This window comes from Bufo gargarizans, chromosome 9 (genome assembly GCF_014858855.1).
Source record: "Bufo gargarizans isolate SCDJY-AF-19 chromosome 9, ASM1485885v1, whole genome shotgun sequence".
NCBI lineage: Eukaryota > Metazoa > Chordata > Amphibia > Anura > Bufonidae > Bufo > Bufo gargarizans.
The window spans coordinates 178,095,364-178,122,841 of NC_058088.1; the positions used below are offsets into that span (position 1 = coordinate 178,095,364).

Consider the following 27,478-nt stretch of genomic DNA (forward strand, 5'->3'; position numbering starts at 1 on the left):
TCTGCAGTTTTTGCACAAACCCCACATCGAAACTGCCAAATGTAGGCTTTTAGACTATACAGAAGTGGAGAGGTTAAGCCAAATGACTGCCTCGTTCTCTGTAGAGGCTCTCCCATTAACTCTTAGTGTTTATTCTCTGCGTACTACTCTCTATAGTGGTTAGATTTCTTGAAGGATGCTAATTTGTGGGGGTTTCGTTCATATTTTAGAGATTTCACATTTGTGTTAGGAGCAAAAAAAAAACAAAAACAGTTCAAGCTGTGAATGTTGGTCCGACAGCTATTGAAATTTTATTGTCGCTTTAGTCTAATCAGACCAAGGCCGACATCTGCATGGAGTTTGTATGTTCTCCCTACAGCTGCTTGGATACAGGTTAATTGGCTAGGTTAGCTTCCTGTGAAATCAGTCCTAGCATTTGAGATGGAAATTAGTCTGAAAGCCCCACTGGAGACAGGCACTGATGTGAGGCGGACAATATCTGTACAGCGCTGCAAAATACGTCGATGCTATATAAATATTCAAAAATTTGCAAAGGAGCTATTATGGCAGTGGGTGTGGAGCCACTGTGTATTTTGCAGTCCGCATTCCGTATTTTGCGGAACGGAACAGCTGGCTCCTAATAGAAAAGTCCTATCCTTGTCCGTAATGCGGAAAATAATAGGATATGTTCTATTTTTTTGCGGAACGGAAATACGGACATATGGAAATGGAATGCACACAGAGTAATGGAAATGAATGGTTCTGCATACAGTCCGCAAAAAAGAAAAACGGAATGGACACGGAAAGAAAATACGTTCATGTGCATGAGCCCTAAGGGTGATATCCTGGCAGTCCCCTGGTTTCCACCATTCGACCCCTGTACAGGGATCCGGACTTCGCTGCAGGGAAACCACCAGGCCACTACCTCCTGGAGTAGTTGCTGTAGCGACTACTGACCAATGGGGATCAGAGACACCTGACCCATGGGGGTGGGAGACACTGGTACAGACCACCGAGGGGTCGGGCAATACTGTAGTCAGGGACAGGCAGAGTATGAGCAGAACGGTAAATAGTCAGAGGACAGGTCAGGCAGCAAAGGGTCAATACAGAAGTCAGGCACAGGTCAGGTAGCAGGTTAGAAGCCAGAAAACAAGAAGAAAATCAGTACATGGGCAGATAACAGAAAAGACAACTTTGCAGGATAGTAGTACGCTAGAAAACTTACTGCTCAGGCACCAGCCCACAGGGGGAAGGCGCCTTAAAAGTACACTTAGATAGCCAGCCATAGGCTGGAGATTAGGGTTTGCACACTGGCCCTTTTAAAGCCAGAGGGAGCGTGTGTGTGTCCTACAGGCACAGGAAGAGAGGCCGCAGCAAAACAACCCCAGTGAAGGGGAGAGCAGGAGGCAGGATACAGAAACCCGGGGCTGGTGAATGAAGAAGCGGTGGCCACCGGCTATAGGGGAGCTATAAAATGCACCAGTGATATATGGGGTCCCTCCCGGTGAATGGGTTCCTCTAAATCTCTGCTCTCTGCACAACATACACATAATCAGGATAAATTCATCTATGGCCGAGTCTTGTTGTAAAGGAGGACTTTTCTCTGAACAGTTTTTACCACTATGTCCTGGGCACTGAGCAGATTTAGATCATCCTGCAGTCCGGCCAAGTAAAACTACTTTTAATTTGCAAGTTTACAAAACTTAGGCGTGTGAATGACTGCGTGCGATGGACAAGGAGACGGACACAGAAGACTGTGCTTGAGACATGCAGGTGCTTGGGGTGGGGGTGGTGTAAAAGGGGAAGGGGGGGTATCCAGCTGCTCTGCTCGATTTTGTGCAATCGCAGTACAGCTGCGAAATGCCTGTAAAGTCCAATTCAGATGTTATCCGTCTGTCAGCAGCGTAAAGCCTGATGAAACCATGTAGTGTGGCCTCTAGACCGCCTGCTGTCCCTAAAGTCATTAATAGCGATCCAGATTTCCACTGAGATTTATGACGGCAAAGTCTTCTTCACACAGCAAGGGATTGGACACAAGAAACAATACTCCGCTCTGACTGCGCCGTAAATCACAATCCACTAAATGTCGCTTCATGTTCATGACAAAACAGATGACGGACACCTGCTGGTTGTCTGCACCACATTAGTGTCCGTGGCTTCTAACACAGGAGTTAAAGGACGTGGCATGTCGCCTGTATTTAGATAAATTAGACCTAACCATCAATGTAAGTACTCACTCTGACACCTGGGATTCCATTGAAACCGGGAGGTCCATCCTTTCCTATTAAGCCAATGGCACCTTTTTCTCCCTTCTCTCCGTCAGGCCCTGGCTCGCCTTTTTCACCCTATTACATATAGAAGAAACGCAAATCAGGATACATGTAATTTCTATAATTGTACAAAATTAAAATGCTACTTTTTAGTTAAAATTGCAAGCTTGTTTCTGTAAGACGGTACCCGTCATAAGATCACACAAAAAAAAAAAGAAGATGCAACGGTGGAAGCGACATTATCCGACTGTTTGTAAGTGATGACCTATACTCAGGATAGGTCATCAGCATCTGATCGGTGGGGGCATGACACCCGGGACCCCCGCCGATCAGCTGTTTGAGAAGGCCTGGATGCTACTGTGAGCGCTGCGGCCTTCTCACTGCTTATCCTAGGCCAGTGACGTCACGATCATCGGTCATTTAGCCTAGGCGCAGCTCAGTCCTCTAATGATCAGATGCAAACAGTCAGATAACCCCTTTAAGGATCCATTCACATGTCCGTATGTATTTTGCGGATCTGCAAAACACAGACACCGGCAATGTGCGTTCCACATTTTGCGGATGCGGACAGCACATTCCGGCCCCATTGAAGATGAATGTGTCCGCACCTGTTCCGCAAAATTGCGGACCCATTTTGCGGACGTGGGACTGTTCCCTTATTCACACAGTAGAATGTCCTGATATAACAGCCCTCATCCATAAGAGACCGTATTTTGCATCGGTATCCGGATCGCACACAGACCCATTCGACTAGTCCTAAGACTGTGAGCAGACATGTGCATACAGCAGCCTCTATCACATAGGGATTGCACTTTCCAGTCCTTCCTCCTGTTCTTGCTAATGGATGAGAGGTTTCTGCAAATGAAACTTTGGAGCTAATGCACCTCGTCAGGGGGAGAACAATGAGCCCCATCCTCAGTCCGTTATATGAGCACTCACCTTCAGTCCATCGGGGCCCATCTGTCCACTGTCCCCTTCGAGGCCTGGTTCCCCCTGCAGATATAGATCATGGGGAGTGAAAAAGACATAACATAAATGACTATACATACAGCATACACTGATGACTAACAAGACCACGCTGATGAGATGGAATTGGGAACACGGTCACTTGTCATTAGCAGGCGTGTTCCCATCATCAGGCGGGTCTCTGACCTCTAGGACCCCACAGTCCTAGGAATAAAGGGGATACAGCGCTGTGTCCACCTTCACTATTTTTCCTGTGCACAATAGCTCCTCGGACAACCACTCCGTATGGAACTATTGTGGCCCCATTTAAGTGAATGGTCATCCCGACTGTGAAGGGCAAGTGTATAAGGGGATGCGGTGCTAAACCAGTGCTGCATCCCGGTCATTCTCAGGATCAAAGTGATGTCATGTACTAGTGAAATGCCATTTATAAGATGGGAAATCCAAAATCCGCTGCTTAGTTGGAATGCCAAGTAAACAATGCCCAGCAGGGTGCACTATAGGTCTGCTGAGGTTTCACTGCATAATGGTAGGCATAACAGGAAAGTTGTCACATGCAGAGATCCTGCCCTCAAACCAATGAGGACTATGAGGGACCATATACAAAATGCAATTATACAAGTATACTCACTCTCTGGCCTATGAGACCTTGTTCTCCGGGTATTCCCAATGGGCCAATATCTCCCTGGGGATAGAACAATAGAGGTGATCAGCATCTACACAATCTCGCCTAGAACAGCAGAGACAATTTACAAAGGCAAGATCCAAACTGGAATTTAAAGGGACGTTAAACCCAATGATGAAAAGCTAGCATCGCCGTGCAGTTGAATGAGAATCCTTATTTCCGGGGTGGGAAGACTGTAGAGATCTTCGTAGCGATCACTGACAGGGAGTCAAGGTGGATGTCTGCCCACATTAGGCTCGCACGGCAAAATTAGCGGAAGATTAGAGGCTAAAAAACAGGTGGTTTTGGTGGAGGTTTCAGAGACGTTTTTACACGTTACGTTTTTTTTTTTGGGTCAAGGTTTTCCAGCTTCCCCATTGACTTCTATGAATTCAACAATCAAATCTGCTTCCAAGAAGTAAGCAGGTCCCTCCCCAAGTGTTCTTCTGAAAAAAACTTATAAATAATCATTTTACGGTGGAGTTTTTAACACTAAAGTAATGGTGGAAACCGTTGTGGATTTAGCAGCTGAAAATGCAAATTTTTCGCTGCTGAATCAGTGGCAGATTTTAGCCGTGTGAACATACCCTTACCCTACACACATAGGGGTGAGTATTCGCAGCTGTTGTATAGTGTCCCCGCAGCAATACAAAGGACATAATTCCCATTAAAACTGGTTTTCCAAGGCTATCCTCTGGACAGGTGATCAGTATCTGATCGGTGGGGGTCTGACACACGGGACTAGCTGTTTGACAAAGCACCGACATTTGTAGCGCCATCCATTTGATAGTGGCTGTGCTTGGTATTGCAGCTCAGCCCTATTCACTTTGATGGGGCTGAGCTGCGCCTAGGCCATGAGACCGATGGAAGTGACGTCACAAACTGCGAGAAGGCCGCGGCGCTACTGTACGCCTTCTCAAACTGCTGATTGACGGGGGTCCCAGGTGTCGGTCCCCCAGTAATCAGATACTGATGACCTATTCCCTGTCTTGGAAAACCCCTTTAAGAACAAGGAAAAGAAGCAGATTTCAGCATTGGGAACAGCTGAAGCCCCATTCTGGGCACGGGTTCATGTTACATGGAATTCTCTATATTAAAGCACAGGTCCAAATCCAGACTTTTCTTTCTTCCTGTTTTTACACTATAAATATTCCTTGGTTTGTTGCTGTAAAGCTCTGACCCTTTGTTCAGAAAACAAACTACTGCTGTTCGACGCAGGGAACACGCTTGGGAAAGACATCTGTGTCCAAAGCAGACTCGAGGTCTCAGGCTATGCAATTCATGGATATGTGCAGCCCATGGAGCATGTGCAATATATCCAGAGCGCGTCCTCTGTCCAGCTGAGATAAGAGCCGCACGCTGGCAGCCGCTGAGAGCCGTCGGCTACTGTGAGCTTTCCATTTCCGAATGGCAGGACGGCGCACATCAATGGGGTTTTGTTTCCAAATAAAAGGACGGTTTGAGTTTCACCTCTGTCACAAAAGGGGAACAGTAGCTTCTGTCATAAGCCAGGGACGGCTTGCCAAAAACAATGAAGTGGGGGGTTGACATAAAATGTAGAGGTACAATAAGAAGTATAAGGGCCGCATGATGTACCCTCCAAAATAAACAGGATGACATGAAAAGCAAAAAGGCCTTTGGGATAAGACCAAAAATCCATCACAAAGGTATCCAGCGGCTCTGGAGCCCCAGATGGTTAGGCTGCCCTGGTCACCTCTATCTCCAACAGAGCGCAGGGGACAAGAAGACAAACTATGCTCTGCTGGCAGCAAAAGACACTGACGGTATGTCCAAAATGTGGTTTTCTTGCTCCTGCGCATCTACCCTTGGAACAGCTTTGCAAAGTCTAGGTTATGTCAATGATCCTTTGGAAAATTGAATAAAAAACTATTGATTTAAAAAAAAAAAAAAGGATCCCCATATTTTCTGTCTACAGTTCCCGTGTAGATCTGGGCGTCTCCAAGGTTACAGACTACAAACAAACCCTGCGTAGTCTGATCCCTCAGCCTTGTGTTACTGCCTACTATCTGTCCATTACTTACTTGCCAACCTACCAAGTGTACGCTTAAAGTGCAACTGCCATTTCACTTCCAAAAATGAAATTCCTAACATATGTGATGCTGAAGGGAAGATATTCATGAAGCTGCATTTTTCAGCTAACTTTACCTTTCTGATGTCTGTATTCAGCCCTTGGCAACCATACTTCTCTGTGCCTCTATTTCAGCAACTTCCTAAGATGGCCTCTGCTGCTCTTCCTGTGAAGATCTTTGCCCTTCCTTGAGGCCATCCTGTATTTCCCTCACTTCCCATAAGCCCTTGCTCTCCTCACATGAACTAGCAGGACCAATCAGAACGCAGATAACTTCCCACAGTACCCAGAGCAGTGTGTATCCTTACATACAGCTAACCAGAGACAAGCCCTGCAATTACATTAAATCAGTAAGCATTTCTTTTAACTTCTTAATAGCCAGCTGTCCCTCATTCTCTTCCAGACTGACGGGGGTGGGGCTGCTTATATCTCTAGTTTGGTACCAGTGTGCTGTCCGCATCCGAGGTCCCGTTCCGCGGCAAAGATAGAATATGTCCTAGTCTTGTCCGCAATTGCAATAAGAATTTTCTATTATGGTTGCAGCCATGTACGGATCCGCAAAGCACTACGGCAGTCTGAATGGGCCCTGAGTCTGCAATGCTCACCCATCAAACAGCTGATTGGCTGGAGTGCTGGAAATTGGACCCTTAATCATCTGATATCGATGACCTATCCTGAGGATAATCCATCAATATTTACCGGTAAGTCCAGAAAAATATCTTTAAAGGGGTTCTCCAGGCATTTTGTCTGATTTGCACATGGTACTGGAGGACATTTTACATAGTAAACACTTTGCATAAATCATATTGTCTGCCATATCTTCTTGATGACTCTTTCCACACAGATGAATCACTCACCTTCATTCCTAGTTCACCTGGTGGCCCTGGTTCTCCCTTTGCCCCTGGTGATCCCTAAAATGCAGAAAAAAACAAAAAAAACATGGTAAGTGGTAATAATAATTGCACATTTCAAAAGCCTCTACCGTATAGTCTTACACCGGATATTCTAGTTATGCTACAAGTTCTGGCTACTGCATCCGACACATTAAATGAGGGCGCTGTGTATTATAATCCGAGCTGTTTACTCACAAACAGATGAAAATTAGACATGAAAGGAAGCACATCGCCATATGTGCTAGCGCCCTTTGATATGTCATACGTCTTTTTTGTCAGAATATTTGTGGAGGCCATGTACTTTTGGTGTCGCCCAGCAGTGCCTGCCTGGCGTTCTTTGGCCCCCCTAGAGGAAATGATGCTGAGGGCCCAGCCTCCATCTGTGCAGAACATATGCAGCCCCAGTTGTTATCATTGTACACACCAGACAAAAAGGTTTTTTGTGAATCAATTACCGTAGTTTGTGATGGTAAGTGATTGGCTCCACAGTAAACCACATAGGCTTGCGTTCCACCGACTCTGGATCCCATTACTGTGTCAGAGCCTGAGCCCCTTGTGGGCAGGTCCAACCCCACGGCCCATTATAACTTGTTCTGATGCGGTTATTGCCATATGCTTTCAGCTCGAACAGAACAGAACATTTACATGGTGCCCTCCTCTTCATCTGCTTGTTCTTGGGCTCCTCTTCTGTCATCCAGTATGGCCGCACCGCTTCTCAGACTACCTGATGCACACACTGTGCTTCGGTAGCCTATGGCACTTCCTACTCGTCCTGCCCTCGTCTTGGATTGGTAGACACTGTTCATGTGAGCAGTGCTGGCCAATCCGAGGGCAGCAGGAAGTTTCCTGGACTACCAAATGCACAGTGTTCTCCAGATAGTCTGAGAAGCGGTGCGGCCATGTTGGATGGCAGAAGAGGAACCCGGGAACTGATGGACCTCCAGCTAAAAAGATGAAAAGGAGGGCACCAGGTAAGTGTTCTGCTCTTTCCCCAACCGGAGGATCACTTTAACAACGTGGGCGAGTTAGCCCTCTGACCCCTCAGCATTCATCGTCTCTGTACTTCACATGCTCAAAAAGCCCAGCAGAGATCTCTGAGCACCACTGTGTTTTCAGCAAAGATTTAGGTAGGTACCCTTTAAGTTGCTTATTTAGTCGCACAAAATTCTGGCACAAAGTCAGCCAACTAATGGATATTATAAACTTAAAGACTAGACAGACAAAGATGCTCCAAATTCATCATCCAGCATCAGCCACTTGGAGAAGTCTGGCACATCTGTACACTGTCTAGTCTAAATTTACACTCTAAATCCTAGACAGTGTTAGTAAATCTGCCCCATTGTCTTTTAACCTCTGGCTGCGGATTTATGGTTAACGTCACCGCATATTTATGAGTACGAGGTGATGTCCCTGACGTAAGCGGCGAAGATGCTGCATAACCGGTGATGTGATGTGCACTGCTCCGCGTTCTAGTACTGGCGATTAAAGTCAACTGTACAACAATGGTCTACTCTACAACATTTGCCCCAGAAAAATCCGTATTGTCTGATAGGCAACAGATCTGGGCTGTTCCCGACCTTCACCAACACACAAGCTCCGTTACTACCCAGCTCAGTTCATAGGTTCTCATCCTATCTCTATTCTTCAGCTACAGAGGAAGTTCATGCAAGTTGTACTGGAGCCAGAACTCGGAGCCAGTTTTTCAATTCCTGACCCCTAATTGCCCTTTTGGGCTGAATTTCTAAAATGTAATGAGTTTATAATGGTCCTAACATTTGGTTTGTATGTTCAGATTATTTAGGATAAACTCAAGAATGTGGAAACAATGCTCCCGACCATGCTAAGCCAACCATGTGTCCACATGTAGAAGTGGTCACCTAGATGTAATAGAGGTGAAAGATGACAGTTTAAGGGTACTTTCACACTAGCATTATTCTTTTCTGGTATTGAAATCTGGTAAGGGGTCTCAATAATGGAAGAAAACGCATCAGTTTTGTCCTAATGATTGGAAAGCAATCCGTTCAGTATGTATCAGGATGTCTTCCGTTCTGTCCCTTGTACGGTATTTTCCGGCCAAAATCCCGGAACACTACCGCACTTGCCGGAGATCTATTAATAGAGGTGTATTAATGCCAGATCCAGTAGCAAGTGTTCCGGAAATTGCCGCGTTGCCGGATTCGGTTTTATGGTCTGCGCCAGGACATAGGAGGAGTTATTTTTGCTTTTGATCTTTGAAAAAAAATAAAAAACAGATCTAACGGATCCGGAAAAAATAGATTTCCATTTGCATACGGTTTGCCGGGTCCGAACAACAGTAGTGTGAACGTACCCTAAGGCAAAAGTGGGCAGTACTTTCACACTAGCGTTTTTCTTTTCCGGCATTGAGTTCCGTCCTAGGGGCTCAATACCGGAAAATAACTAATCAGTTTTATCCCGATGCATTCTGTTCAGGATGTATCAGGATGTCTTCAGTTCAGTATTTTTGACCGTTCAGGACAGAGATAATACCGCAGCATGCTACGGTTTTATCTCCGGCCCAAAAAAACTGAACACTTGCCTGAATGCCGGATCTGGCATTTTTCTCCATAGGAATGTATTAGTGCCGGATGCGTTTTTTCGGATGACACCGGAAAGACGGATCCGGCATTTCAATGCATTTGTAAGACGGATCAGGATCCTGATCAGTCTTGCAAATGCCATCAGTTGGCATAAGTTTTGACAGATCCGGCAGGCAGTTCCGTAGGCGGAACTTCCTTCCAGATCACTCTGCCGCAAGTGGGAAAGTACCCTTACTCCTCTCTTTGCACTACTTTTTTAGATCCTCAGCATATTTGAGGTTCCGCCAAAGACAAAAATGTCAAACTAATATATTCAAATGGTCAAGATCCCAATAAGGAGCATAAATCACACACATATTTGCTTTTAAAGTTTAGTATTTTTTTAAATTAGTATTTTTCAGTATTACCTTATGTCCAATTTCACCCAAAGCCCCGACAAGTCCTTGAGGTCCTGGTGGTCCCTAAAAAGTAGATGACTTTAGTTTGGAAATACCAACATGATATACTCGTGCTGTAATAAATATGCACAGAAAGAAGAAACTTGGGTGACCCATCCTGAATTCAACTACCCCAGAGGGACTGAGTCAACGAACCAGCCAAAATGGTTTTTGGCTCTTGCAATGGGTTATAAGATGACTTCTAAGCTTGTCTATTGTAGTCTGGCTGGCTAATACCACATTATAAAGGTCTGATACTTGTCACAGAAAGTGGGAAACGAAGGCCAAAAATAGGTCTGATACTGGTCATAGAAAACAAGAAACGAAGGCCAAAAACAGGTCTGATACTGGTCATAGAAAACAGGAAATGAAGGCCAAAAGCAACCAAAAATGGTGTGTGATCCTCACCGGGTTCCCTGGAATTCCTTTTTCCCCCGATGAGCCAGAGGGTCCTGTTACACCCTGTAAAAATAGTATATGTGAATAACACTGGTCAAGCGAAGATCAAAATGAACATCACTGTGTGGTCACTTACTGGAAAACCACGTGGCCCGACAGGTCCTCTTTCTCCCATCTTGCCCTGAATGTAAGAAACGTCTTACTGTAAGTGTTTCACGCTCAATGATATTGTGCTCCATGTCTGTTATATTGGGATTTCCAAAAACATTACATACCTGTTGCCCAACTGGTCCTTCTTTGCCCTGTGGTCCTTGAGGTCCCTAGAAACGGGATTTGTAACAGGTGAATATTATCTCAGAGACGTCACCAAGGTGGAATGATTACTTGAGACTTGGAGATACGGTTAATCGGTGGTCCATGGATGCATCGCACATGTTATCTACAGATTTAATATGCTGCATATGGGGAAAAAGAGAGAAGCGGACAGAAAGGTACGACCATCCAGGTACTCCCGAGGGAGAAGTGCAAGAGGCAAAACACTACGGCTCATCGTCCAGACAGCTGCAAGCATGCTCGGCCCCAGGATCACTTTTGATCAAGAAGATCGATGTGGACAACAATATTTGGGCAGTGCTTCTCAAATCCAGCACGTACGAGGTAAGAGAGACTTTATTCTTCACAGAACCATGCGTTTTGGGGCCACACTGGCTCCTTCGTCAGGTTCAATATACAAGAGACAAACAACAGCTCCAAATGAAAAGTTCAAATGGTGAAATTGGAAATGTTGTTTGTCTATCGTATATTAAACCTGACAAAGGGGCCTGTCTGACCCGAAACGCGTTGTTCTGTGAAGAATAAAGTCTCTCTTACAGGTACTTACCTTCTGCATCCTGGATTTGAGCAGCGCTGCTCACATATTGTTTTCCACCTCGATCCTTAGGCCTCTTTCATACGAGCGTGATGGATCGGCTCCGGATACGTTCAGTGAAACTCGCACCATTGAGCAAGCAAGTTCAGTCAGTTTTGCCTGCGATTGCGTTCAGTTTTTTCCCGCGAGAGTGCAATGCGTTTTTCCCGCGCGTGATAAAAAACTTGAAGGTTTACAAACAACATCTCCTAGCAACCATCAGTGAAAAATGCATCGCATCCGCACTTGCTTGCAGACGCAATGCGTTTTTTTTACTGAAGCCCCATTCACTTCTATGGGGCCAGGGCTGCGTGAAAAATGCAGAATATAGAACATGCTGCGATTTTCAAGCAACGCAGAACCGATGTGTGAAAAACAACGCTCATGTACACAGACCCATTGAAATGAATGGGTCACGGATTCAGTGCGGGTGCTATGCGTTCACGTCACAGCAACGGACCCGCGCGGAAAACTCGCTCGTGTGAAAGGGGCCTTACAGATTTAATATGTATGTCTTGAAAGCAAGTAAAGAAGACGGGCAGAAGTAGTCAGGCTGCAAGAGGTTTTCCACGGATAAAATGTCATACTAGGTCAATTACCCCTTATGATGATCCCAAAAACAGGAGGATCCTGTTGCAAGTTCCTGGCTGAAAAGCTTACTCATTATTGAAGTGGGCAAAATGTAGAAGAGATGTGTAAAATGCTGGGCGCTGCAATTGGCTACGGATTTTACCTGCACAATTTTGTCCTATGTTGACCTACACTATAACCGCACATGCAACGCAATGCAAGTACGATACAGTGAGGTGCATTGGCGGTATGCGCCGAATGTGAAGGGTTAAAAATCACACAGTCTACATAACCAGAGATGGACGTTGCTTCATGATACAGCAGAGCTGATGGCTTCATGTTTGTGTACTGGGGGTCAGGGCGACTATGACGGTGGATAAAGTGCTTGTCCCCAGCATTACCCAGTCTGCCTGAAGGCATCCTGGTACCGTACAGACTGTCTGCGGGTGGCTTAGCAAGTCAATGACAAAGAACAACACCTCGGTGGGAACAGGAAGCTGCGAGACCCTCGCCATGTCCTCTCTACACAGACCCCCCTCCCACGCAAGATCTGCTCTGTCACGGATAATGCAATTCTGCTACATCCCAAAATGTACTCCTAACCGTGGGAAAAGGTACTATACTTGTTGTGTAACTACTGTCCGCACCTCGCACGGCTTTCATGTAGCAGGTGCCATTCACACTGCAGGCATCCCGATAGGCTATTCAAGTAGAGCATTGGGTCACAGGGCAGAACTCCTCCACAATACACCATTCATGGAGCGAGGGAGGAACACACAGCTATTTCCACGTCAAACACATTTGTTTCTTTGGATTTACGAGAAATCCGAAACATTTCGAAAGGGCTGAAAGCACCAGTGACCCCATTACTAGAATAAGGAAAGGCTGCTTTAAATATCGAAGCCTGACGCCCTGGATGAAGATACCGGCTCTTCTGCTGCCCTACAGACACTAGACGACCGCAAGTCGGTGACCCATGATGGGGGTTGTATTCGGAAGTAAAGGCACAGGGGGGCAGACCAGCAACTAATATGTCAATGTGGAAAATCTATGGGTTGACAAATTTCTATTGAGAACAGGAAGTGGGCGCGTAGCTTCCTCAAACTGAATACAGGGTTGGGGGCATCTATCACGGCATGCAGAGCTGGATGACAACCCCTGCGCAAAGGTCAGCCCCGCTGGTTGTCATTCAGCGCTCTCTGAGAATAGTCAAAAGTCTAAGAACTGTATCTGTGGTGGAAATAGATACTGCCTTTAAAATGTCAAAGCCATACAAGACTTAAAGGGAATGTGTCACCAGAAATGACCTATTTTATGTTAAAACATATTTTTAAAGAATTATTACTATAAAAAAAATAATCCAGCAGATTCCGCACTAGCCATTAAGCCTAATAATAGGCGCCTCTTCTTGGTCTGTATATATCACTGTACTGCAGTTATTACAGGCAGGATAACAAGGACCGATATCACCTCTATGTATAGATAACACAGGATCCACCATTCACAATAGGTGATATCACAGCTTATCTATTCCCTCCTGACCTCAGGTCACAGAGCATGCCTAGAAAAACTGAATCCCCTCCTGTCCGTTGTGTCTATGGCCCATGGTGGCTGCTGTAAAGCACATCTCTAAAGGCTGTTAAAGGGGTATTCCCATTGGACACTGGGGGCATATCGCTAGGGACTTGCGCCTATACTTAGAACGGAGCCCGCAAAGTGCCAGACGACTCACCGCGAATGCGCGGATACCCTCTATTCATTTCTATGGGAGGGGCACACTTTACTATTTTCGGACGTCCCATTGAAATGAATGGGAAGCGAACCACGCAAACATGGCCACCCTCTATTAACTTCTATGGGGCTTATGGACATAGTCTTCAGCTATTTTCGGCAGTCCCATAGAAGTGAATGGAGGGCAGCCGTGCATGCGTTGTGTGCCCTCTCTCACTTTGTGGACTTTGTTCTAAGTACAGGTGTGGGACCCACGCCTATCAGACATTGGGGGCCTATCCTAGCAATATGCCCCAAGTGTCCGAGATGGGAATACCGCTTTAGGAACAGCTTGGGCAAGATGGCTGCCCCCATAATCATGTTCAGGAAACAGAATTACAAAAACTGCAATCAGAAAATACAAAGATTTGTAAAAAAGGATATGCATTGCTATCTGGTTTCAACTGGCAGAAAACATTTTTGGTCACACATTCCCTTTAAAGTGTCGCCTACTTGAGTCTAAAGGATCATTCACATAAGCTTAGGGGCCAGTTATCAGGAACGAACGCTTGTATGAAGAAACTGTCGTCCACGATAATTCACAAAACGCACATAAAATCAACGTCCGTTACCACCAGTTTGTTCTGAGTCAATAGGGATGTACTGCAGACAAACAAAGAAACTGTACAGGGATGAATGATCGTAGTAATGATCATTCATTCCCATACAGAGGACTGATTGCTTCATGTAAATAATGCCCAATGAGTGGGAACAAATAGTTTTTTCCCGATCGCTGCCCTGTGTATCGGCATATGTAAATGGGCCCTTCAGGCAGACATTTCATCCTGAATAGTGAAGCACTGAATTATTCTTCCTAGGGCAAGCAAAAGATGGCGGCCTACAGTACTGGAAGCTAGAATCAGCTGAGTAGAAAGGACTCACTATGCTCTTCCTCCCAGATAGTCATTGAGATTTCAAGGGGTTTTTCTATTTCCAATCATCTGACATATAAATTAGAAATGTCTTTAGACCTGAGTAAAGGAGTCCGAATACTTAAGGCTGTGTTCACACTGGCATCGTGGATTCTGTTATTACAGGAATCGGGAAGGATAGCAGAGCAGGAAAAAGGGTGGCATGGAAAGTTATGCTTTTTAGCACAGTGCACAGGGTCACCAATGAAAGATTTGATAGTGGGGCATTTACTAGAAGTTAATAGTCAAAGAGGACTTGTCACCACAAAAAGCAGTGCAATCTGACAGCACTATGGTATAGAGCAGGAGAAGCCGAGGAGATTGATATATAGATTTGTGGGAAAAGGTTCAGTAAAACCTGTAATTTCGACATTTATATCTCTGTTTTTTTCCACCTCTTGTGAACAGCTATCGGTACAGGAGGGAAGGGTTATCAGTGCCTGACAGCTATCGGTACAGGAGGGAAGGGTTATCAGTGCCTGACAGCTATCTGTACAGAAGGGAAGGGTTATCAGTGACTGACAGCTATCGGTACAGAAGGGAAGGGTTATCAGTGACTGACAGCTATCGGTACAGAAGGGAAGGGTTATCAGTGACTGACAGCTATCGGTACAGGAGGGAGGGGTTATCAGTACCTGACAGCTATCGGTACAGGAGGGAGGGGTTATCAGTGCCTGACAGCCATCGGTACAGGAGGGAAGGGTTATCAGTGCCTGACAGCTATCGGTACAGAAGGGAAGGGTTATCAGTGCCTTACAGCTATCGGTACAGAAGGGAAGGGTTATCAGTGCCTGACAGCCATCGGTACAGGAGGGAAGGGTTATCAGTGCCTGACAGCTATCGGTACAGGAGGGAAGGGTTATCAGTGCCTGACAGCTATCGGTACAGGAGGGAAGAGGGTTATCAGTGCCTGACAGCTATCGGTACAGGAGGGAAGAGGGTTATCAGTGACTGACAGCTATCGGTACAGAAGGGAAGGGTTATCAGTGCCTGACAGCTATCGGTACAGGAGGGAAGAGGGTTATCAGTGACTGACAGCTATCGGTACAGGAGGGAAGAGGGTTATCAGTGACTGACAGCTATCGGTACAGGAGGTAAGAGGGTTATCAGTGCCTGACAGCTATCGGTACAGAAGGGAAGGGTTATCAGTGCCTGACAGCTATCGGTACAGGAGGGAAGAGGGTTATAAGTGACTGACAGCTATCGGTACAGGAGGTAAGAGGGTTATCAGTGCCTGACAGCTATCGGTACAGAAGGGAAGGGTTATCAGTGCCTGACAGCTATCGGTACAGGAGGGAAGGGTTATCAGTGCCTGACAGCTATCGGTACAGGAGGGAAGGGTTATCAGTGCCTGACAGCTATCGGTACAGAAGGGAAGGGTTATCAGTGCCTGACAGCTATCGGTACAGAAGGGAAGGGTTATCAGTGCCTGACAGCTATCGGTACAGGAGGGAAGGGTTATCAGTGCCTGACAGCTATCGGTACAGGAGGGAAGAGGGTTATTAGTGACTGACAGCTATCGGTACAGAAGGGAAGGGTTATCAGTGCCTGACAGCTATCGGTACAGGAGGGAAGGGTTATCAGTGCCTGACAGCTATCGGTACAGGAGGGAAGGGTTATCAGTGCCTGACAGCTATCGGTACAGAAGGGAAGGGTTATCAGTGCCTGACAGCTATCGGTACAGGAGGGAAGGGTTATCAGTGCCTGACAGCTATCGGTACAGGAGGGAAGAGGGTTATCAGTGCCTGACAGCTATCGGTACAGAAGGGAAGGGTCATCAGTGCCTGACAGCTATCGGTACAGGAGGGAAGGGTCATCAGTGCCTGACAGCTATCTGTACAGGAGGGAGGGGTTATCAGTGCCTGACAGCTATCTGTACAGGAGGGAAGGGTTATCAGTGACTGACAGCTATCGGTACAGGAGGGAGGGGTTACCAGTGACTGACAGCTATCGGTACAGGTAGGAGGGGTCATCAGTGCCTGACAGCTATCGGTACAGGAGGGAGGGGTTATCATGACTGACAGCTATCGGTACAGGAAGGAGGGGTTACTAGTGACTGACAGCTATCGGTACAGGGAGGAGGGGTTACTAGTGACTGACAGCTATCGGTACAGGAGGGAGGGTTTATCAGTGCCTGACAGCTATCGGTACAGGTAGGAGGGGTCATCAGTGCCTGACAGCTATCGGTACAGGAGGGAGGGGTTATCATGACTGACAGCTATCGGTACAGGAAGGAGGGGTTACTAGTGACTGACAGCTATCGGTACAGGGAGGAGGGGTTACTAGTGACTGACAGCTATCGGTACAGGAGGGAGGGTTTATCAGTGACTGACAGCTATCGGTACAGGAAGGAGGGGTTACTAGTGACTGACAGCTATCGGTACAGGGAGGAGGGGTTACCAGTGAATGACAGCTATCGGTACAGGGAGGAGGGATCAGACATTGACAGCTATCTCTGTATGCACACTTCTGTACACAATGCATACATAGGTAGGTGATAACACCTCTTTCCTGTACTGATAGCTGATGGAAAAAGCAAAGATAAAATGTAAAAATTACAGGGTTTACGGAATCTTTTTCCATAAAACTATACATCAATCTGCTCAGCATCTCCTGCTCTATCACATCCTGCCTTTAGATTGCATTTTGTAGTGACAGGTCCTCTTTAATGCACCCAACAGCATTAGAGGATCTTATAGGTATAAAGCTCTGACAGATCCTGATCCTGCACAAATTCCATCTAGAGAAATGCAAAACTGCAAGGAATTAAAACTAAAAGTCTAGGTAAAGCCTTTGTCTTGACATATAAGACTAGTGGACAATATGGTGCCTGGTGGAGGTCCACAGGGTGCCTAGAGGCCTGTGGTATGGACCCCTAGGGACTCTGTTTGCCGCTATGCAGGCCCTGGGTAGTGTCATGGAAATTTTACATATTAACCTCCACCTTTCTTCAAATAGGGAAGAAAACTCAATGTCAATGGGCGGCTTTATACTCCAGGAAGCATAAATCTATTTAGCAGGGTCCTCACACAGACCCCAAAACAAAAATTCCAAAGGCTACTACAGGGATCTATCTCGTGATCCATTTATACCCAGAATTGTGATCCTGACGAGGGGACATCCTCTGTCCGTCTAGAAGAAAAAAAGGTTTGTACACAAACATAGAAGAGGATTCTTTACGGTAAGAGCAGTGAGACTATGGAGCTCTCTGCCTGAGGAGGTGGTGATGGGGAGTTCACTAGATCTAGAGCGTTGTTCTGATTCCAAGGTTGTGAATTGGAAATTATTTTTTTGTGTCTTCCTCTAGATCAACCATGCAGGATAAAAGGCTGGACCTTGGTAACGTGTGCCCTTTGCTTCTCAAAATTCCTAGGTAATCTAACGGGATGAGGAGTGATTTACCACCATGGCTGATTCATGGAGACCTTCAGCTCTGGATACATTATAAATCTGCTCGGTGACATCTTGAATCTATTGGATATCCTTCTGTTCTTACACTAGAGGTCAGACATGGCACGTGGGAAATTTCTAGAACAGACTGAGGAGCAAACCAGTGAAACCAGTAGACGGAGACTCCATGCTAGGTGGTGGTCTACTGTGTGCACGGACACTTCAAGGAACTTATCAATAATGAAATATAGATGCAAGTCCGCTCATTCTGATCTTCAGGAGACAAGGACAGAACTATGCAATGCAATCACAACCCTCTGAATTCCTACTTCAGCCAGAAAAAGCACACAGTCGCCTGGTATCTGCCAGCTGAGAGGCTATCCCTGTACAGTCCTAGCTGCCGGCTCGGCACTGTAAATGGAAAAGCTTTCTTTATTTCTCGCTTTTTTTTTTTTTTTTTTTTTTTTAAGCGACTGAAATAAACATTCAGCCCTATTTCTACTGGCAGGCATCTGAGGTCCTGAGAACAGGCCCTTGTTCTGAACCGAGGGGCCCGACTAGTTAGAAGAGGCACCAAGCTGGTAAAATCTGTGCAGCTGGCATTGAATTCTACACCTCTCAACAGTCACCTGGCCGAGCCTGCTGGGAGGTGTAGTAGAACAAATGCCAAAGATGTACATGTTCACCAGGTCGTTTGTAAAGTTTGAAAGAAGAAAATGCCTAGTATAGGTTAAAAAAGGGTTAAACCTATACATCCCAAAAGCTTTAGATATTATGTATGTAAGTTCCTACATCTGCAGGACCTGATGCTTTTTAAGAAAGAGTGGGCACCTGAAAGGGCACTTACCTTGGTACCTGGCAGCCCAGCTCCTCCCGTTGGTCCATCAGGGCCTCTGGCACCCTGAAAAAGAGGAGAGTTGAGATGCAATATGAAAAGTGATCAGCAGGTGTCTCCCGTGTTCTACCCAAAGCTGCTTTACATGGGGCCCAAGTCAAAAGCCCCCTTGTCCTGCTTTCCTCCCACTTGTAGCCCAGGCACTCAACCCTCCTCCCCCACTCCTTTCCCCTCGGCCTGCTTGGAGAGGGGCGAAAAAGAAAAAAAAAAGTTTTCAGGAAAACAAACAGCTGTGTCCTTTTACTCTCATCCCGCGGCCGGCCCCTGATGACGGCTTTTTCACTAATCCAGGCTTGAGCCTCAGTTTTCTCCTGATCAGTACCACATAGAAAGGAGTCGGGGCTCGGGGACGGACATGCAAAAGGCTTAAAATGAATGGGTAGAAGGTGTCTATGGGCCTAAGCTTAGGATGAGAATCTAACTGTAGCAACACGCGACTGTTACATACATCGATTCCTGGGTATCAGAGTTATACCAGGGCGGATAGTCATAGCCAAGCATTCAGTTTGGAGGGGCCTAGTGCCACGATGCAGGAACCGCTCTCCAATTAACTGAGCGTTTGTGACATTTACAATGACTTGTGGAAGAACGCGAGCCAAGGAAAAGAAAGTCGTATGAGGCGCATGAAGTGGCGTACTGCAGCTTGACTTGTGCGACCCTTTTACGCAGTGAATCATAAGGCAGAGGTCGAAGTCTCTTATAGTAGATTAGCGTTCCTTGAAGGGAATGGTGAAACTACAACTCCCGTGGGCTGTTAGGGCATGCTGGGAGTTGGAAAACCACCAGTCGGAGACCACATGTATAAGCCTGTTTAACTAAGCCAGGGATCAGCAACCTCTGGCTGTCCAGCTGTGGTGAAACTACGACTCCCAGCATGCACAACTGCTTGGCTGTTTTCAGATCTCCCATAGAAGTGAATGGAGCATGGTAGGAGTTGTAGTTTCACCACAGCTGGATTGCTGGAGGCTGCTGATCCCGCAACTAAGCTCTTCTCCAGGAGGATAAATATCTATTGAATGTCTGGCCCTTGGGAAGACCCCGGAATGGCTGCCTTTTGCTTATGGAAAAGATTCAGTTTTTTGCTTATATACCAAGTCCTTGTTTCAAGGCCTGTTTATAGGGTCAGACATTGACGTGTAGGACAGCCATCCAATAGGTGGCACCAGAGAGCTGGCTTTTGTCCTCATTTGCATTCCCCTTTTTCCCAGCGAGCATTCCCGGGCCTTTAAGTCTCCCTACGCCAACTTGGTGGTCTCCGCGAAGACAAACTTAATTCCTCAAAGTCCTTTTCTGTACTCAATTAAGTATGAAAGAATGCCACTTTGGAACAAATACTATTCCTGAAGCCATAAAAGATGGCCGCCCCCCCTTCTACTAGTTGTTCAACTAAACGGTCTTTTATTATGTTGCCGATGTAACACGCCGCTTCTCAGCGCCTGGAGGGAACGGGGAATAATAAATTGCAGGTTCATCTGTGGAATACATTAGCGTACAGCACAAAACGCTGAGGATGAGAGGAGTGATGGTTATATGGAGCATTGGCTACCCCCAGTCTTCTAGTATTGAAACATACCTACCTATGTAAATAATAGACCTGGTCACAGAACTGCACTGGTATTAGAGCAGCAGTTTGTGCTTCACAGAGCAGCTCTTCCTATTATAACCGAGGACAGGAAGCTGTTTAGGGGACTTCCTGTTCTCTTCTTCCTTCCATGCCTACCTATACCTGCAGATATTCCTACTCATCTCCATGTGTATACTTTGATTAAAGAGGACCCATCACCTCTCCTAGTTGCTCAGTTACATCCATACATTTTGAGCCCTTTCATTATGAGTAGCTGTGTCATGTCATCCACAGTCTGACCACCAGTCCACGAGAATGAAGTATTGAGGCACTCAGGTTATTCTTTTTGCAGTTTAAATGAAGTTTATTTCATAAATTAATCTCTGCATCATCCATTCGCCCGTGGTATATATAGGAGCATTAAACAACAGAATATTTCTGACCAAACGTTTCGGTCACGGTGGACCTTCGTCAGTGGTCATATTATCTGAGTGATGTATGGCTGTATTCTGGGGCGCTGCATCCAGCGCCCCAGAATACAGCCATACATCACTCAGATAATATGACCACTGACGAAGGTCCACCGTGACCGAAACGTTTGGTCAGAAATATTCTGTTGTTTAATGCTCCTATATATACCACGGGCGAATGGATGATGCAGAGATTAATTTATGAAATAAACTTCATTTAAACTGCAAAAAGAATAACCTGAGTGCCTCAATACTTCATTCTCATGATAAATGGCTTAATAAGCCCTTGATTGGCACCGGTGACACACTTGAATAGAGTGCGGTTCCTCACTGTATTATATGACCACCAGTCCACATCTTGCTCTGCTCTGTAGAAAGCCAGGAAGTCTCTCCTGTGTTGCTGACTTTCTGTGAACTATAAGATTACATCACCTGCAATCTAACCCCTTCTGGCAGCTCTCAACCTCCCCTTCCCAAGAAGCTGCACTCTCCTTATTTCTGTGTGTGTCCTCTAATGTAAAGAATGCTGTTGAAGACACCACAGATATAATTTCTGCCCTCTCTAAGAAACCAGCAGATAAAATAGGTGATTCTCTACAATGATTAGCTAGAGTTGTAAAACTACCCTGACTCACGTTGTGTCTATGACTGAAGTGCAGAATCTCCAGTGTATCCTATAATTAGCAACTTCACTCTGCTCCCCCTGCTTCCTGCTTGCAAAGCTGGATTTACACGGGCCGACTATCGGGAAGGAAGCGTTCCTTCCCGACAGTCGGCTGCTTGCTCAGTTTACATGCAGCGATCTCTTTCACTGTATGAGGACAAGGGATTGCTATTGCAATCGCGCGTCCTTATAAAATCATGGTTTCTGAGCAGATGGCTGTTTAGACAGCACGATCTACTGCTCAGAAGCCATGATCGGTGGTGCCTGCATGAACAACAGGATCACCCGATAACCAAGTGTTTTGCTCATTCAGCGGGTGATCGGTGGCACATTTACATGGTCAGATTGTTGGGAATGACCGTTCGCAGGAACACTCATTTCTAATAATCTGCTGTGTAAATGCACCTTAAGAGATGACAAGGAGAAACTTATCACAAGCAGGAGGCAGGGGAGACAGGCTGAAACAACATCACATAGGAATACAATAGACTTTGCAGTGTGACTTAGGGGACAGCAGTTCCTTGTCACTGCTCAATCACTTGCTCACCTTAATCACTGGGATTTTCATCCTGATGGCCTATCCTCAGGAGCCAAGATGGCAAACAGCCCATAAATGGCACAACAACTGAAACAGGTACAGTGCCTTGCAAAAGTATTCACCCCCCCTTGACCTTTTTCGTATTTTGGTACATTACAGCCTTAAGTTCAATGTTTTGTTAATCTGAATCTTATGTGATGGATCAGAACACAATAGTCTGAGTCGGTGAAGTGAAATGAGAAAAATATATAAATAAAACTATTGTTTAGAAATAGAAAACAGAAAATTGTCCTGTGCGTATGTATTCACCCCCTTTGTTAGGAAGCCCATAAAAAGCTCTGGTGCAACCAATTACCTTTAGAAGTCACATAATTAGTGACATGATGTCACCTGTGTGCAATCTAAGTGTCACATGATCTGTCATTACATATACACACCTTTTTTGAAAGGCCCCAGAGGCTGCAACACCTAAGCAAGAGGCATCACTAACCAAACACTGACATGAAGACCAAGGAACTCTCCAAACAAGTAAGGGACAATGTTGAGACGTACAAGTCAGCGTCAGGGTTAGGTTCTAAAAAATATCAAAATCTTTGATGATCCCCAGGAGCACCATCAAATCTACCATAACCAAATGGAAAGAACATGGCACAACAGCAAACCTGCCAAGAGACGGCCGCCCACCAAAACTCCCGGACCGGGCAAGGAGGACATTAATCAGAGAGGCAGCACAGAGACCTAAGGTAACCCTGGAGGAGCTGCAGAGTTCCACAGCAGAGACCGTACGCTCCATAGAGTTGGGCTTTATGGCAGAGTGGCCAGAAGAAAGCCATTACTTTTCAGCTAATAATAATAAGGCTCGTTGTGAGTTTGCGAGAAGGCCTGTGGGAGACTCCCAAAATGTATGGAGGAAGGTGCTCTGGTCTGATGAGACGAAAATTGAACTTTTCGGCCATCAAAGAAAACGCTATGTCTGGCGCAAACCAACACATCACATTATCTAAAGAACACCATCCCCACAGTGAGACATGGTGGTGGCAGCATCATACTGGGAGGATGGGACTGGGAAACTGGTCAGAATGGAGGGAAAGATGGATTGTGCTAAATACAGGGATATTCTTGAGCAGAACCTGCACCACTCTGTGCGTGATCTGAGGCCAGGACGGAGGTTCACCTTCCAGCAGGACAATGACCCCAAACACACGGCTAAAGCAACACTTGACTGGTTTAAGGGGAAACATGTAAATGTGTTGGAATGGCCGAGTCACAGCCCAGATCTCAATCCAATAGAAAACCTGTGGTCAGACGTAAAGATCGCTGTTCACAAGCGCAAACATCCAACCTGAAGGAGCTGGAGCAGTTCTGCAAGGAGGAATGGGCAAAAATCCCAGTGGTGAGATGTGGCGACTGCTCCTAGAGACTTATCCAAAGCGACTTGGAGCTGTGATTGCCGCAAAAGGGGCTCTACAAAGTATTGACTTTAGGGGGGTGAATAGTTCTGCACATTGGCTTTTTCAGTTATTTTGTCCTATTTGTTGCTTGCTTCACAATAAAAAAAATAATAAAATCATCTTCTAAGTTGTCGGCATGTTCTGTAAATTAAATGATGCAAATTTTCAAACAATATTCTAGGTTGTGAGGCACCAAAATACGAAAAAAGTCAAAGGGGGGGTGGGGGTGAATACTTTTGCAATGCATTGTATATACAAGAGCTGCAATATTATCCTTTAGTAACAGCATATACTGCACCGTATAGGCAAAACATTTTTCCTTAAATCATGTGGTTTATTAAGGGGGTCCTACAGGAGGGTGTTGCCTTTGATAGACTGGTGTCATCGCCACCTATGCTGTAGAGCCATTTTCATCCAAATGCCTGGATAACGCTACCAATCTACTATACAGTATACTCCGCTGCCCTATAAACATCTGCTATGCAGCAAGTATTATTGTGTGGTATCCATTACCAGCTACGGGGCACGATACTGAACTGTGACACTTCCCTGACAGTCTGCAGGACCTACAGGTGGTCTATAAGTGCACTATGGCCTCTGGCAGTAGAAGGGTTACAGGACACGTTTCAGGGACATGGGCCTCATTTCTGGTTTCCTTCCTATACTAAGCCGGCAGCATTTGGATTCTGTAAGCGAATGCTTCATGGAAAGCATGAGTCGCCTGTGTCTACACGGGAACAAGGATTTGCACTTACATAAACCTGACGGATATATTCTGGGTCAGGGAGATTACACTCGCACAATTCTTGGGATCTTTTGGAGTAGGAAAATGTATGAGGGCTATAACCGAATATTTTCCTGCAAAATGGAAATGTCAAGCCAGGTATGCCTGGAGGCTGCTGAAATATCGGCTCATCCAATACGGCAGGGAAGGAATGATCTAACTGGTGCTGAACAGTTGTCTCTGTGTGCGTCACTTCTCCAACTACAGCCTGACGTCCGACTGTTTGCCTGCTCTAAGCATTTTTCAATGGGTTATTCCTGCGGTATACATCCGAGGCGTCTCCTGCTGTGGCATTTTGGAGTGGAAACCTGCCTCCTATTCATTTCAGTGGGAAGCAGCGCTGAGGCTTAAGGGCTCATGCACACAAACTTATTTTCTTTCCGTGCCCGTTCAGTTTTTTTTGCGGACCGTATGCGAAACTATTCACTTCAATGGGTCAGCAAAAAAAAACAGAAGTTACTCCGTGTGCATTCTGTTTCCGTATGTCCGTATTTCCGTTCCGCAAAAAAATAGAACATGTCCTATTACTGTCCGCAGTATGGACAAGGATAGTACTGTTCTATTAGGGGCCGGCTGTTCCGTTCCGCAAAATACGGAATGCACATGGATGTCATCTGTATTTTTTGCGGATCGCAAAATACATACAGTTGTGTGTATGAGCCCTAAAGCTGAGGCCGCGCCTAGAAGCTTTAAACCGCCGCTCAGTGTTCTTCAGCGCTGCCTTCCCCAGAAATGAATGGGGGAGGAAGCACTGGTGTGTTTTTGGCGCACCTGTCCACACCAAAATTCTGCAGTACAAATCACCTTGTGAATGGCCCCTAACTTTATTATTTTCCATCAGTCTGAACAGCTTTTAAAAACATTTAAGCGGGTGGACATCACCTTTAGGGCTCATGCAGACGACCGTTGATCAGCTGTGCCCGTATTGCGGCCTGCCAACAGCGGATCCGCAATATACAGGCACCGGCTGTTTGAGCAACGTATCACAGATGTGGACCCATCTGTTTTTGCGATTTGTTTTTGCAGTGCAGATGGATTATGGAACCATTCAAGTTGAATGGTTCTGGATCCATCTGCGGCAGCCGCACGGATGGTGCCCGTGCTTTGGGGACCGCAAATTGCAACGGCCGTCTGCATGTGCCCTTAAAAGGATGTTCAGCTGCTGATTTTTTATTTTTTTTTAAAAATCAGAATGGCATAAAAAACACCAAATTAAGTGATACCTCAGCGATCCCCCACTACTCCCATTTTGAAACTTCCTGGGACCCTGCCGATTTTTTTCTTCCACATCCCTGCCGGAGCATTAACCAATTGAGTGGAGAACAGCTGAGCCCTTTAAAGGGATTCTGTCACCAGATTTAACCCTATTAAGCTAGCTGACATAAGCGATGTCCTAATATCAGCTAAACCTAACTCGCCTAATCCTACTTTTATCTATGCCCCCGTTACGCCAGAAATCTAACTTTTAGAATATGGTAATCAGTGATGGCCAGTTCGCATTGTACGCCCGCGAACATCTTTTTTCACAAGTCCGGCGAGGCACAGGCAAGCCCTTACCTGTGCGCGAGTGGGTCTGAAAACTAGTGCGGTCAGCGGGAGCAGGCAGTTCCGAGAACAGCCACTGGGGGGGCCTTCATCGGGCTGTTCTCGGAACTGCCTGCTCCCGGTGACAGCATTTGTTTTCAGACCGGCTCGCGGCACAGGCACAGGTAAGGGCTTACCTGTGCCTCGCCGGACTTGTGAAAAAAGATGGCAGCCCACATATGTTTGCGGGCGTACAATGCGAACTGGCCATCACTGATGGTAATTAGCCTCTAGGAGCAGGGGGGGCGTTGTTCCTGCTCCTAGAGGCTCCGTTCTCCCTCCAAGTCCTGATGACGGGGCCAGGCAGCGCTCGCATCTGTCTGCCAGCCCTGTGCTCTGGTGAAATCTCGCGCCGTTTAGTATTAAACGGCGCAGGCACGGTGAGGAAGCTGGCAGCCTGCGAGCGTCTTTCCCTCACCGCGCTGAATGGCGCGAGATTTCACCAGAGCACAGGGCTGGCAGACAGATGCGAGCGCTGCCTGGCCCCGTCATCAGGACTTGGAGGGAGAACGGAGCCTCTAGGAGCAGGAACAACGCCCCCCCCCCCCCCCCGCCGCCGCTCCTAGAGGCTAATTAGCATATTATAAAAGATTTCTGGTGTAATGGGGGCATAGATAAAAGTAGGAATAGGCGAGTTAGGTTTAGCTGACATTAGCACATCGCTAATGTCAGCTAGCTTAATAGGGTTAAGTCTGGTGACAGAATCCCTTTTAGTGTCCACAAATGGGAGAAGTGGGAAATCAGCAAGTATTCCCACAAAATTTTTTATGCCATTCTGACCCTTTAAAAAAAAATGTATATCTAAAATTAAAAGGGTTCTGCAGTTTCAGGATATTGATGAGCTATCCTCAGCACAGGTGATTAATATCAGACCAGAGGGATGCCGGGCAGCTATTTAAAGTGACTGTGGCGTGACCAATGTTAACCTGCAAGGCTTCTAGATTGTAGCGGTGGTGCGGCTTCCTCCCCTGTTCACTTGATTGAGAGAGGACAGGTCATCAGTATCATGACACTGCGCAGCCTCTGATCTTATCCAAAAAGATCTGCACGTCATTTCTACAAAACATAAAGACTCTTATAATGTCCCGTTCTATATTCTGTCAAAACCAAGGCTGTACTGGTTCTCCTTGAAGAGACCCACCAGCCATGTATAGAGACTTATTTTCAAGGCAATGCTCTATGGGAAAAAAGTATGCAAATTAGCTAATGAGTCAACACTCTCTACAGATGGGTCCTCTCGGAAGAGTCTCTGGTTTGGCTGACATGAGTGAATTTGCCTAAAAAATTCCCGCCTTTTGGAATTATTCAGATTCTCAGATGTCATATTAAAGGAGTCTCTTTGCCTACGGGATGATATAAGACCTGAAGCATTACATTTTATGTGGCTTCAGCACATAGAAGGGGTAAAGCAGTTGGAGCACTTGCAGATTTGTAAAGCCTGAAGCTCTGAAGGTGCCGCAGATCCCGCTGTATATGAATGAGGCTCAGGCCGCTTTGACAAAGGAACGATTCTTCAGCGATGGAGAGTGCGAGGCAGCTGCAGGAAGAGGCTGATGAGGAGGTGAGACAAGAAGCTCGGTGTTCAGAGCCCGTCCGCAACGCCCGGCCTCACACCCATTTATCACTGGCCCTGTGTGCACACTAAAAGTCATCATTCAAGACCCAGCAAAAACAAACAGGCAGCAGAAGCTTCTCCTGGTGGAAACATCTCCTATCAGGACCAAA

The 27,478-nt window shown here is 46.2% G+C and overlaps 1 protein-coding gene across 1 annotated transcript in view; it reads right to left on the reverse strand.

Moving 5' to 3' along the window:
* Nucleotides 1-27,478, reverse strand: part of COL27A1 (collagen type XXVII alpha 1 chain) — a 269,697-nt gene that overhangs the window by 53,866 nt on the left and 188,353 nt on the right. The window contains exons 29-37 of the mRNA XM_044305696.1: nucleotides 18,651-18,704; nucleotides 10,531-10,575; nucleotides 10,392-10,436; nucleotides 10,265-10,318; nucleotides 9,827-9,880; nucleotides 6,826-6,879; nucleotides 3,847-3,900; nucleotides 3,189-3,242; nucleotides 2,217-2,324 (exon numbers count right to left, since the gene is read on the reverse strand). Of these exons, the coding sequence (XP_044161631.1) occupies nucleotides 2,217-2,324; nucleotides 3,189-3,242; nucleotides 3,847-3,900; nucleotides 6,826-6,879; nucleotides 9,827-9,880; nucleotides 10,265-10,318; nucleotides 10,392-10,436; nucleotides 10,531-10,575; nucleotides 18,651-18,704 (522 nt within the window). The remainder of the gene's footprint in view (nucleotides 1-2,216; nucleotides 2,325-3,188; nucleotides 3,243-3,846; nucleotides 3,901-6,825; nucleotides 6,880-9,826; nucleotides 9,881-10,264; nucleotides 10,319-10,391; nucleotides 10,437-10,530; nucleotides 10,576-18,650; nucleotides 18,705-27,478) is intronic.